This window comes from Petaurus breviceps, unplaced genomic scaffold (genome assembly GCF_028583685.1).
Source record: "Petaurus breviceps papuanus isolate PSGF00001 unplaced genomic scaffold, PetGlider_PUasm1.0 181, whole genome shotgun sequence".
Taxonomy (NCBI): Eukaryota; Metazoa; Chordata; class Mammalia; order Diprotodontia; family Petauridae; genus Petaurus; species Petaurus breviceps.
Window position 1 is genome coordinate 24,406,012 of NW_027185784.1, and position 13,160 is coordinate 24,419,171.

At 39.0% G+C, this 13,160-nt stretch overlaps 1 protein-coding gene across 6 annotated transcripts in view; it reads left to right on the forward strand.

The window, feature by feature from the left end:
• Positions 1-882: 882 nt before the first annotated feature.
• The window catches only part of RAB19 (RAB19, member RAS oncogene family), a 27,835-nt gene continuing 15,557 nt past the window's right edge, over positions 883-13,160 (forward strand). Inside the window, exons 1-2 of one of the 6 annotated variants that reach the window (XM_069087358.1) lie at positions 883-1,258; positions 4,150-4,354. In XM_069087358.1, coding sequence (XP_068943459.1) covers positions 4,154-4,354 — 201 coding nt within the window. In that variant the 5' untranslated portion in view covers positions 883-1,258; positions 4,150-4,153. Of the gene's footprint in view, positions 1,259-4,142; positions 4,355-13,160 lie in introns of all 6 variants that reach the window. The other 5 variants (XM_069087359.1, XM_069087360.1, XM_069087357.1 and 2 more) reach the window with 5 other exon arrangements.

Consider the following 13,160-nt stretch of genomic DNA (forward strand, 5'->3'; position numbering starts at 1 on the left):
TCTCTCTCTCTCTCTCTCTCTCTCTCTCTCTCTCTCTCTCTCTCTCTGTCTCTGTCTCCCTCCCTCTCTCCCTTCCTCCCCCCTCCCCTTCCTGAGATTTCATCATCTCAGAGAACTCTCTCTGATGTGCAAATTTCCTCCACCAATATAGATCAGCAAATCCAGTCTTCGAGAACCTAGAGGGACACTGAATTGTTGTGATTCGTCCATAGTAATGGGACTAGTATGTGTTAGAGGCAGACCTTGAAACCAGGTTTTGCTGACTCCAAAACCAGACTTCCATTTACTATAACACAGAACCTCTCTTTCTTATAGTCAGCTTGCTTAGTGGGTGTGCCCACTAAGATGGATTCCTACTTATTACCCCTACAACGAAGGTGAACCTAGCCCTCAAGTCTTTGTGGAGACTAAAGCAGAATTCAATCGAGATTATAGATGAGTTAAAAAAAAAAAATCAACTTTCCCCTGAAGTCAGCAACCACCATGATGAACTGATAAATTCTGAGCTCCCAATGGCCCCTAGATAATTAACCTTTGTCTTCTTGTGGTTATTTAGAAGTGAAGCAAGAATTGTTCAATTCTCCCCTTTCCAAGCCTCTCCTCCAGACAAATAAACCCCTTGCCAGCTCAGCTCAGGTATGGGTTTGTTTTTTCCTGACATCCACTCCTCTTCCCCAATGAATTCTTCAAGATAGATCACTTAAATCCTTAAGATCACTTAAAACCTTCCCATAGAAATCTTAATATCTATTGCCTATGTTGATTCTTTCCCCGCTCTCCTTAAAAAAAGGACAAGTGGGAAAAGTGGATGGGAAGAGGGAAAGAAACAAGAGGGAGCTTTGTAGGTACTGGGATGAGTTAACTGGCTTTTGTTTTCTGTCTCCAGTTTTTGTACATTGCACAAGAAACGTTTAGTAGGTTAGCTGCTATTCCTGAGCATTGTCTAGCCAGTGTATAGTCTTCTACTTCATTAGTATTAAGAAGGATTTGGCTCCAGGCTAGAGGGAAGGCATTGAGTTTTTCTTTCACTTTCTGTAGCTGCCACCTGGAAGACAGAACTACAGTTCCCACCGAGCAGTGAGACAGGAGGTGAAAAGGGGGCTAAGAGCAAGGAAAGAAAACTAAAGAAAAACCATTACCTGCTAGCACAGGTGAGAAAAAACAGGTAAGCAATAGGTGACCCAGAAAGTGAAGGAGGCAGAAGATAGAATGGAGGAGGAGGAGGAGCGGTAGAATAGGCAATTACATTGCTTTCTAGGTAAGAGTTGATGGATTTGGGTTTTTTTTTGGAGGGGGAGTTGCTTTTTTTTCTTGGTGGAGGAAGGTGAGAAAGGTTTGTTCGAAACTCTAAAAGCGACCTGAGAAGGGGTGGGATAAGCCAAATGAGGCTTCAGCTCGTGTTCCAGTGGCTAGAAGACGGAAGTGATAGGGCTTTCTTTGGCTTTTAAATGGGAAAAAACGGAAAGTTGGATGGTTTAGCTGTAGGTAAAAGAGAGTAGTCGATTGATTACAGACCTATGAAAAAGAGGTGTGAAGTGCTCTCTCATTTAAAAGCACAAATATTTATCAAGTACTTGATGCTGGGGTGATAAGAATTTTAGATAAGATACGGTCTTTTTTCTCCAGGAACTCGATGTAAGAGAAAGTTAAGTCTCGAACAAAGAAAACTAACAGGAGATTAGAAACTAGGATTTCTCTGGTTTGGGGGACCCTCAGATAAGGAAGTTCCCTACGTCAAGCAGTCAGCTCTGTGGTTTACAAGTTAAGTGTACTAGAGCATTAAGTGATTTGCTCTGGGTCACGCTGATTATGATCAGAAGTAGTACTTGAACACAGGTCTTCTTGGTTCTTTCATACTACACAATATTTCATGCTATATCCATTACAGGATTTCAAAACAAAGTTTTATATGCAGTGGGGGGAGGGGGCGGGGAGACTTTATTAGCAAGCAAGGGAATTAGGGAAAGCTTGAAAGAAAAGGCAGAATTTGAGTTAGACTTTCAACAGTTAGGAATTCAGGGAATTCAACTTGGATTTCAAATTCCTATATAACGCCCATTAGGGACTGTTTGTTTTTTGTATTTGTGACCTAGGCAACTGGCACACAGTTGGTATATAATAAATGCTGTTGAAGTTGAAAGTTGCCCTAATTTTCTTAGATACCTTGTCACTACTGACTCATTAAATTTACTGTTCTAGGGAACTACGTACTATCTATTCATATTTCCCCCCATCTTGGATTTGTGAAGTTAACTTTTTTTTTTTTAAGCAATCGGGGTTAAGTAACTTGCTCAAGGTTACACGGCCAGTTATTTCTGGGTGTGGTGCTGAGTGCCTGAGCCCGGGATTCGATCTCCAGGTTATCCCAACACTGGAGCCCGTGCTCTTACTCGCTGAGCCACCTGGCTGCCCCATGAAGTTAACTTTTTAAACCTAGGTGTAAGGCTTCCCATTTGTCATTATTAAATTTCATTGTCATGTGTATCCCCAAGAATCAATAGAAATCATGGATAGTCATCAGTTTTGATAAGTATCAAATCCATGCCTCAGGAAGACAACAGACCCCTCAATTGTTCCTTGTCAGGTTAACAAATTGCTGCCTCAGTAGCCCTTAAATAAACATCACCATCATTCTCTCTTCTTCCTCTGACTTCTACCTTAAACTTTTTCATGCCCATCCTGAGTCATCCAACTCTAAAGCCTGTTCACTTCTTTGAGATTGGAAGAAATCAAGACTAATAATGAGTTACTGAAAGATTGGACATGGATTCCGGCTCCCAAGAAATAATCTGCATTTACTAAATCAACCAACTATTTGGTTAGGTGTAGAATCACTATGGAATCACCTGCTTTTTTATAGTAAGCAGATAATAACCCCAGAGGGATCATGTATTCTCAATTCCTTTCAATCAGTTTTGTCACTGTTAAAATGTAATCTACTGGAGCGACTAGGTGGCAGTTAATAGAGAGCTGACCCTGGAGTCAGGAGGACCTGAGTTCAAATTCGGCCTCAGACACTTAACACAAGAAAAAAACTAGCTGTGTGACCTTGGGCAAGTCACTTAATCCCAATTGCCCTACCTTCCTCCCTCCAAAAAAAAAAAGTAATTTACTATCGTATATGTGTAAACATTTGCCTGTTCTCTTTCTTATACCTTCATCAAGCTTCAATATATTTATAGATCATTCTTTTTAAGAGTTTTTTTTTAAACATGAGAAATGACTAAGAGTCAGTGAAGACTAACATTTTCTCTGTTTCTTTGGGGAGCAGCAATCATAAGGAACAATAGTTTTGTTTTTTTAAACAAACTTTTAGTGACCTTCCCTCTTTCAAATACTTTGAAAATTTATCCCTCAATGAGCTCATTATTGTATCCCTTCCCACACAGATTTCTGTGTATACTTGGTCTGGTCCAGCTGCTTTTCCCATCTTTGTTTTCTTTCAGGCTTTCTACTTCCTCCTATAGCACAATGGGAACTGCGATGATAGACTCCAAATATTGTAACCTCACTGTCATTGATGGATAAAAGTTGATGATAGAAATCTTTACAAGGCTTTTTTTCTTTTTTAATCTGTTCATTGTCCTCCCGGTTTTATCCTTAAATGCCCTGGGGATGATCTTTGTCTTTCTGGGTATCACTCAGCTTCCTATAAAATTGGTTTTCCTACTTTTCATTATTTTAAGAGGTACAGCTGATCATAGCCTCCCATCATCCTCTTCTGTGAAATTTTACAAACTATTTTATTCTCTAGACTGGTGTTGCCGTTGGCTGCTAGATATCCCTGCTTGTCAGTCAAGTGTTTGCTGGCTAGAATGGTTTCTAGGTTCTTTTGATGTCTTCATTTTTTCATGTCTTCATGGTAATTGATTTACATTAGTATGTGGAAATTTGTTTATGCTGATTTTTTACTATGACTTGAGTTTCAGTCAGTGGTGTTAACTACAGAGGGGACAGACTATGAAGTGATTCTAAGTTAGACCAGGAAGGGAGAATGAGAATATCTTTGTCTTAGGGGCATCCCAGAAGGTATATCACATCTATTACAGGCATGACAGCATCTCTTCTCCCAGAGAATGCTTCAATACCCAAATGTATCCTAAAATTTCTGTTTCTTCTTTTTATCTCCCTTATCATCTGAGCCCTAAGAACCATGCAGTTTTCCAGTTTCATCAGGGCACCAGATGAGACTTTTGACTATTTGTTCAAGATCATCCTCATTGGAGACTCGAATGTGGGAAAGACATGTGTGGTGCAACACTTTAAATCTGGACTCTATACAGACACACAGCAGAACACTATTGGTGTGGACTTCACTGTTCGCTCTCTTGATATAGACGGGAAAAAAGTGAAGGTAAGAGACTGTAAAATAAAAGGAGAGACCCACTGAGTTTGATATTGTCCCTGTTCCCAACAAGAGGATATTGGAGTTCTAAAATGCCTTGGCTTTTATCCCCAGACATACAAAAGGCACTGGGTAGCTTCTCATTAATTCTCCATACTTGCCAGTTGTGTTGAAAGGACCATCATTCCCCCCAGTCACCCAGGTTTTCAATGTCAGACCTCACTTCAGCTCTTCACTCTGCCTCCCCCCATGCCTCAAATAGAATTAATTGTTAAGTCTTTGAATTTTACCTCAGCATCTCTCAGAGCTGTCACTTTCTCTCTAATCATATATTTACTACTCAGTTCAGGCTTTCCTTAAAAATTGCCTGGGCTGCTGTAATAGGCTCCTAATTAGTCTCCCTGTTTCCATTCTCTCCCATCTCTAACCTATCCTCTACACAGCTGCCAAATTAATAGTCCTCAAATAAAAGTAAGACTGTGTTACTCCCCTGCTCAAGAGTCTTCAGTGGTCCTCTAATGCTTTTAATTTTAATTTTTAAAATTCTCAACTAAATAAAATGGAAACTTCTATATATGTAGTAGAATAGGAAAGAAGATTATATAGGAAGCTGCAAAACTATATTACATACAGCTTATTTTTCTTTTTGGATGTAATAAACTTAACATGTAACTTTCAAAACTCTCCTGCTTGTAAGTGATTCTTACTGGCCTCTGTGAATTTTTTTTGTTGTTAAATGCTTCAGTGACTCTCTTTTCTTTCTTTTACTTTTCTCCCTTTTTGTTTTTTAGCTTCTCTATCCCTACTCTCTTCCTCCCTTCCCCAATCCCAGTTGGGGGGTAAAACATTTTAAAGAAATATGCCTAGTTAAACAAAACAAATTTTCCCATTGGCCACATATAAAAATAGAGTCTATCACCTCTCTGTCAGGAAGTGAGTAACATGCTTAGCACTGATCCATTGGAATTTTGTTTGGTCATTTCATTCAAAAGAGTTTTTAAGTCTTTCAAAGTTGTTTTTGTAGAAATTGTTCTCCTGGTTCTGCTCACTCCACTTAGTTTGATTCATACAACTCTCCCCAGATTTCTCTCAAACCATTCCTTTCATAATTTCTTATGAAGCTGTAATATTCCAGGATATTCACATACCATAATTTCTTCAATCACTCCCCTGTTTGATGGGTTCTGTCTTATATGCTATAACAAAAAAAGAGCTGTCAATAATATTTTTGTGTTTTCAGTCCTTTGGCTATTTCTTTGATCTCTTAAAGATAGATGGACCTAATAATTGCATTGCTGAGTCAAGGGTATACAAAATTTTACTAACTTTTTGGATGCTTTATTGAATGACTGAACCAATTCACAGCACTCCATTCTGCTTTTAAGTGAAACCACAAATTCCTCAGCATAGCATGTCCAAAATGTTAGATTTGGAATCAGGAAAACCTAAATTTGAATCCATCATTAAGTACTTACCTGTGTGACCCTGGGTAAGTCACCTAACCTCTTTAAGCCTCAGTTTCCTCATCTGGAAAATGAGGATCATAGTAACACCTACTTAACCAAGTTGTTTTGAGGATCAAGTAAGATAACATATATAAAGAACTTCACAAACCTGAAAGCTCTATATGAATTCTCTCTCTTAGGCTCCCAACTACTTCCAGACATTTCTTTTCACTTCCCTTCACTCACTATATTCCATCCAAATTGTCCTACAGCCTGTTGCCCCAAATTGCCATTCCATCTCCAGCTTTGTGCTTTTGCTCAATCTGTCCCTCATTCATATTCTGTGCTCCCTCCTCATCTACACCACTTAGAATTCTCCCCTTCTTTAGAGGCTCAACTAGGTGAAAACTCTGACAGGAAGCATCAGTCAATCAATCAATTATCCAATTGATTGCCAGACATTTATTAGTTTGCTCTTCTGTACCAGGCACTAGAGATACAAAAGAATGAAACAGTCCCTTCCCTCAAGAAACTTAGAGTTTATAGGGGGAAACAATAGGTGCATATATAAATATAGGGGTGTGTGGGAGGATTTGGGGGTGGGAAGGGGGAGGTGCTAGCAACTATGGGAGGATCAGAAAAGGCTTCATGTGCAATGTGATACTTAAGCAAAGTCTCAATGGGAAGCTGAAGTGCAGAAAGAAGGATGGGGACATCAAGGGCACAGATGTAGAGACAGGAGATAGCAGTCCACAAAGGAGAGACAAGGTCAGTTTATCTAAACTGTTATGTAAGGGAAGTATAGTAAGGCTGGGAAAGTAGATTGAAGTGAGGTTTTAGAGAATGTAAAACACTAAATGGAGGATTTATATTCTATTCTAAGGAAAGTCATTGGAATTTATTCAGCAGAGTACTGATTTGGCAGCTTTATGGAAGATGGTTTAGAAAAAGGAGAAACTTGAGTCAAGTAGACCAAGGAAGAAGCTGCTGAAACAGTCAGGCAGGAGGTGATTAGGCTGTGGCTGCATAAATAGAACTAATTGAAATGATTATTAAAGAGAAGTTGTGGAGACCCAATTGACAAGAATGGATATGGAGATTGAGCAATAGTAAGGAATCTGTGATGCTTCCTAGATGGTGAACCCAGGTGACTGGGAGGAAGGTGGTGCTGTTGACAAAAATGTTGGGAAGTTCAGAAAAGAGATGAGAAATATGATGAGTTTTCTTTTGAACAATGTTGAGTCTGAGAAGCCTACAGGATGGTCAGTTTGAAATGTTCAGTAGGTATTTAGTGATGTGTGAATGCTCAGGAGAGACAAGGGTGACCTATATAATTATGCTAGTCATCTGTATAGAGAGGATAATTAAACCCATGGGAACTGGTGAGATCACCAAGTAAAATAATACAGAAGGAGAAGAGGGCCTAGCACAGAGCCACCATTGGCATAACTGACCTGGATGAAGAATCATCAAAGGAAACAGAATAAGTCAAGATAGCAAGGTCAAAAAAACTAGAGAGGGGAAAGGGTGATCAATGTCATCAAAAGCTGCAGAGAGGTCAGGAAGGATAGAGGATTGAGAAAAGGCTATTGGATTTGGCAAGTAACATTACAAGAATAACTTTCTCCACCTCTAAAGCCAAGGGAAAATCACTAACTTTCCAAACACTGAGCTTCAGAGTGATTTGTATTAGATGCCAGACACAAAAGGAAAATTTTCAAGAAATAGAGGATTGGGGTTTTTTGTCACTGTACAAGAGTATAGTGACAAAAGCACTGATTCTTGGGGCGGCCAGGTAGCACATCAGTAAGAGCACCGCCCCCGAGTCAGGATGACCCGGGATCGAATCTGGGCTCAGACACTTAGCACCCACCCAGAAACACCTGGCCATGTAACCTTGAGCAAGTTACTTAACCCCAATTGCTAAAAAAAAAAAAAAAAAGCACTGATTCTTGGTCAAAAGACCTGAGTTCAAAGGCTGGTTCTCATACTTGCTACATAAATTATTTTTGGCAAGTGACCTAATACTTCTGGGTCTTAGTTTTCTCATTTGTAAAATGAAGGAGTGGCACCTAATATCTTCCAAAGGCCTCTGCAAGCTTTAAATTAATGCTTCTATTGTTTAATACTTGGCATAGAGTAACTTATGTTTCACCAAGCAGTTCTTCCTTATATGGAACCACAATTTTCCTGCTTTCAGTTAAGCCCATTTCTGTTGTGCAGTAGTAGTCCACAGACTGGAAGAACCTAAACGCAGCTCAAATCTATCCCCACCCTCTTCCCAACAAAAAGCTTTTATTAGAGAGACCCTAATTAAGTCAACCTTTAGCTTTCTCTTTCTAGGTACACATTCCTATTCTTGAACGTTGGGGAAATCAATACTCATGAGTTCCCAAAGGTTTATACCCATAGATTGAGGTTCCAGCAAAGCATTTGAAATCCATTTTTTAAAAAGTATTTAATAGGGGGGGCTAGGTGGCACAGTGAATAGAGCACCAGCCCTGGTGTCAGGAGGACCTGAGTTCAAATCCAGCTTCAGATACAACACTTACTAGCTGTGTGACCTTGGGCAAGTCACTTAATCCCAATTGCCCTGCCTTCCCCCCTCCAAAAAGAAAAAAAAATTAATAACCAATAATAACATATCTAGAGTTGTAAATAACCTTAGAGATCATTTAGTCCAACTCTTATTTTTCAGATGAAGAAATGTGGACCCAGGGAGGTTAGGTGATTTGACTTAGGACTCAGGTAGTAAGCCTTAAAGCCTGGGTACTCTTACTCCACTATCCAGAGAGGTGGGTAATGTTTAAGTATTGTTATTCCACTTTTGTAGGTGAAGGAGTTGAAATTCTAAGAAGTTAAATGACTTTCCATGGGTCAAATTTGAGGCAAGAGTGAAACCTAGGTCACCTGATTCTAAGTCCCAGGCTATTTAGAAGAACTGTAATCTGCATAGATCACTCACTGGAAGGAAACCATTTAAGTATATAATCAAGTTCTAAATTATATGGTATAGCCTATAAACACTAGAGAAGTTGAGAGAAGGGGAACATTAGTCTGGTCTGGAAGGCTTCTTAGACTTGGATTGGACCCTGAAAGGTAGAAGTTAGGATTGGGAAAAGGAGATGGTTGAAGGCAGGGCCATTTTAAGAGAGGGGAACCATAAAGGACCAGATGGGAATAATGATTCTGTTTTCCTGGGTGCAAAAGGTATGTGTTGGAGAAGATAATAAGACTGGATAAGTGAGGGTGAGATCAGATTGTGGAAGAAGTTGAAAGCCAGGTTGGGGAGCAGGGGGCTTAGATGTACCTCAATAAGAAATAAGAGGTCATTGAAGGCTTTTGATATACAATATGAGTGACATGACCTTTAAGAAAGACTAATCTGGCAACCATATGCAGGTTGGACTAGAATGGGGAGAGCTGAAAATCAGGGAAATGGTTTAGGCAGCTGTCATAGTAATCCAGGTATGATATATGAACACCTGGACTAGAAAATGGAATAGGTACAACCAGAGGTTAATAATAATAAGCTTCCCTAAGGGGGAAAAAGTATATACTACATAGTTTAGTTTAATAGGCATTATTAACATTTTCTCCACCACTTTCCTAACTTTAGACCATCAACAAAACAATAAAGCAAGCCCTGATTTGTAGCATTGGCTAAATTCTGAGGTATTCTGATATTTTGAGTATAACTCACATTGAAAATTCAGCAATTTGCTCTCGGGTTGGAGCTGTCTCCACCACACCTCTGCTAGGAACCTCCCAAAGCTATTGTGATTTCAAAGTTCTCAAAAGAGAAGGCAATTCCAGAGTTTGGGAGAGCCAATCAAGGGAACCTGAAAGGCTCCTAGATGTAAATGTACCTCCTAGTAATATTCATATTGAAAATTTTAATAATCAGTTCTGAGAGCCAGAACCATAGCAACTGTTTTTAACTCACTCTTGGTTGCAAGAGACATTTAAAAAACAGAGAGGTAAAAGTCTTTGAGTGGGCAGCTAGGTGGTGTAGTAAATAGAATCAAGAAGACTCATCTTCATGAGTTCAAATCTGGCCTCGAGATACTAGCTGTGTAACACTGAGCCTCAGAGTGACAACCCTGTGTGCCTCAGTTCCTCATTTGTAAAATGAGATGGAGAAGGAAAAGGTAAATCATTCTGGTGTCTTTGCCAAGGAAATGCCAGATGGGGTCATGAAGAGTCAGACACAACTCAACAATAATCTTTGATGACTTGATTTGTAAGATAATTTAAAGGAGAAGAATAAAGTTTTTGAGATTAGGTGACTAGTGGTGCCCTTAACATAGACAGGGATTTTTAAGGGGAAAAATAATAATAGCTAAAATTTTTTTTTAGTGCTTTAAGGTTTTCATCTGATCCTCACAAGAACCCCTAGGAAACTGTTATTATCAGATAAGTGACCTGACTAGAGTTAAACAGCTAGTAACTGTATAAGGAGGGGTTTTTTTAATTTATTTTTAGTTTTCAACATTCATTTTCCAAAGATTTTGAGTTACAGATTTTCTTCCCATCTCTCCCCTACCCCCCACCCCAAGATGGCAAGCATACTGAATACCCCTTCCCCCAATCTGCCCTGTCTTATATCCCCCCACTAACTTTCTTGCAGGGCAAGATGGATTTCTATATCCCATTGCCTGTATATCTTATTTCCCAGTTTCATGTAAAAAATATTTTTTTAACAATTGTTTTTAAAACTGAGTTATAGTTTCTCTCCCTTCTCCCCTCCTCACCTACCCCTACTAACAAGACAAGCAATTCAATATGGGTTATACATGTGTAGTAATGCAAAATATTTCTATAGTAACCATATTGCGAAAGACCAATTATATTTCTTTTCATCCTATCCTGCCCCCCATTTATTCTATTTTCTCCTTTGGCTCTGTCCCTTTTCAAAAGTATTTGCTTCTAACTATCCTGTCCCCCAATTTGCCCTCCCTTCTATTATTGCCCCTCTTATCTCCTTCCCCCCTACTTTTCTGTAGGGTAAGATACCCAATTGAGTGTGTATGTTATTCCCTCCTTAAGCCAAATCCAATGTGAGTAAGGTTGACTCTTTCCCTTTCACCTTCCTGCTCTTCCCCTCCATTGTAATAGCTTTCTCCTGCCTCCTTTATTTGCAATAATCCACCTTATTCTATTTTTCCCCCTCTCCTCCCAATATATTCCTCTCTTACCTCTTAATTTTATTTTTTGATATCATACCTTCATTTTCAACTCACCCTGTGTCCTCTATGTATACATGTACACACACATACACACACATATATACATATATACATACACCCACCTATACATACATACATATGTGGATATATATATATATATATACACACACACAGACATATATAATCCCTTCAACTATCCTCATACTGAGAAAAGTCTCATGTGGTACAAATAACATCTTTCCACATAGGAATGTAAATAGTTCAACTTTAATAAGTTCATAAGAAGGGGTTTTAACTGAGGTTTTCCTGAATTCAAGTCTATTCACTATATTCCAGGGAAGATGATTGTGGACAGACCAGTTCAATTGGGAACACTACGGTTTGGAGTCATTGTCTTGACATGAAAGTAGAAATTTTATCTAGATGGCTAGAAAAATGGGAGTAGGATTTGGAAGAATTGGCATGACCATAATTCTAGATTTGGGAGTCATCAATAAAAAGTGATAGAGCCATGGGCACAAATAATATTTGTGTGTGTGTGTGTGTGTGTGTGTGTGTGTATGTAGTTGTTCTTGAATCATTCCTGTCAAGTCCAATTCTTTATGACCCCATTTGGGGTTGTCTTGGCAGATATACTGGAGTGGTTTGCCATTTCCTTCTCCAGCTCATTTTGCAGATGAGGAAACTGAGGCAGAGTTAAGTAACTTGTCCAGGGTCACACAGAAAGTATCTGAGGCTAGATTTGAACTCATGAATGTCTTTCTAAATCCAAGCCCAATGTTCTGTCCACTATACCACCTAGTTGCCCATGTATATATTTTAACATTTCACTAATACATTTCTGTTTTTTTTATATTACATACCCTTTCAAATAATCCACCCACTCATCCCTGCCATATAACAACAAAAGTAACGGTTAAGCAAAACCAACTGATATAGTAACCCCAATTAACAGAGTGTGCAATATCTCCTACTCAAGGTCCACTATCTTTCTCCAAAGTAGAAGGTAGTACTTTCCAACATCAAACATCTGGAACCAATATTAATCATGGCATTTGGTAGCACTGTCATTTTTATTATATTGGCATGGTCTACCTGATCATTGCATTTGACTGGAGTTTTATTCAGTTGTTGTCATTTATATTCTTGTTATTTATTTGTTTGTGTTATGTACTTAATCTTCCTGTCCTTTCCTTCTTCAACAATTCATAGGGATCTTCTCATGTATATTCATGTCCACATATCTATTATTCCTAAAGACAGTGTTATCAAACTTATATAGAAATGGGAGTGCATACTGACTAGAAAAACAACAATAACCATTGTCTATGTTGTATTCTATTTATATTTGTTTTACTAGACATTTCCCAATTACATTTTAATCTGATCTGGGAGCACCTGGGAGTTTTGTGAATTTTATGCTTCTGCTATGGGACAGTAATTTTCCATTACATTCACATATCACAATTTGTTCAGCCATTCCACAACTGAGGAGCACTTATCTTTCACTACTTCAAAAAGTGTTGCCATGAGTGTTTTGGAACTTTGTGTCATTGGCCTCCTTTGGGTACACACTTTTTATTTCTGACAGCACTTTTTTTCCATGGAGGGGAGTGGAAAGAAAAAGAGAACAAAGAGGTAAGAACTAGTCTCTGGGAATATCCACGGTTAAGAGGTAAGAGGAAAAAGGGGAGCAGGGCCAGAAAACAGAAGAAGCAACTAGAGAAGTAAGAGGAGAACCAGGATAAGGTAACATCGTGGAAGCCAAAGCAAGGAGAGAATTTCAGTAACAAAGGATGTGGCTGATAGCATCAAATGTACCAGAGAATCCAAGGACAATAAGCCTTGAGATTTAGCAAGAATCCTTACCATAGCATTTTAGAGCTTAAGGGGACTGAAAACATACTCTACTCGAACACTCTCATTTTATAGGTGCAGAAATTGAGGCCCAAAAAATTTAAGTGGCTTGTTCAAAGCCATAGTTAGTTACTAGCAGAGTAGAGACTAAAACTCAGGTCTGCTGACTCCCAGGCCAGTGTCCCTTCTGCTGTATCATGCTACCTTCTCCTACATTGGTGTCATTGGAGAGATGGAAGGAAAGAAGGAAGATAAGAAGGAATGGGAAAAGGAAATGAGGAAGGAAGGAAGGAAGGAAGGAAGGAAGGAAGGAAGGAAGGAAGG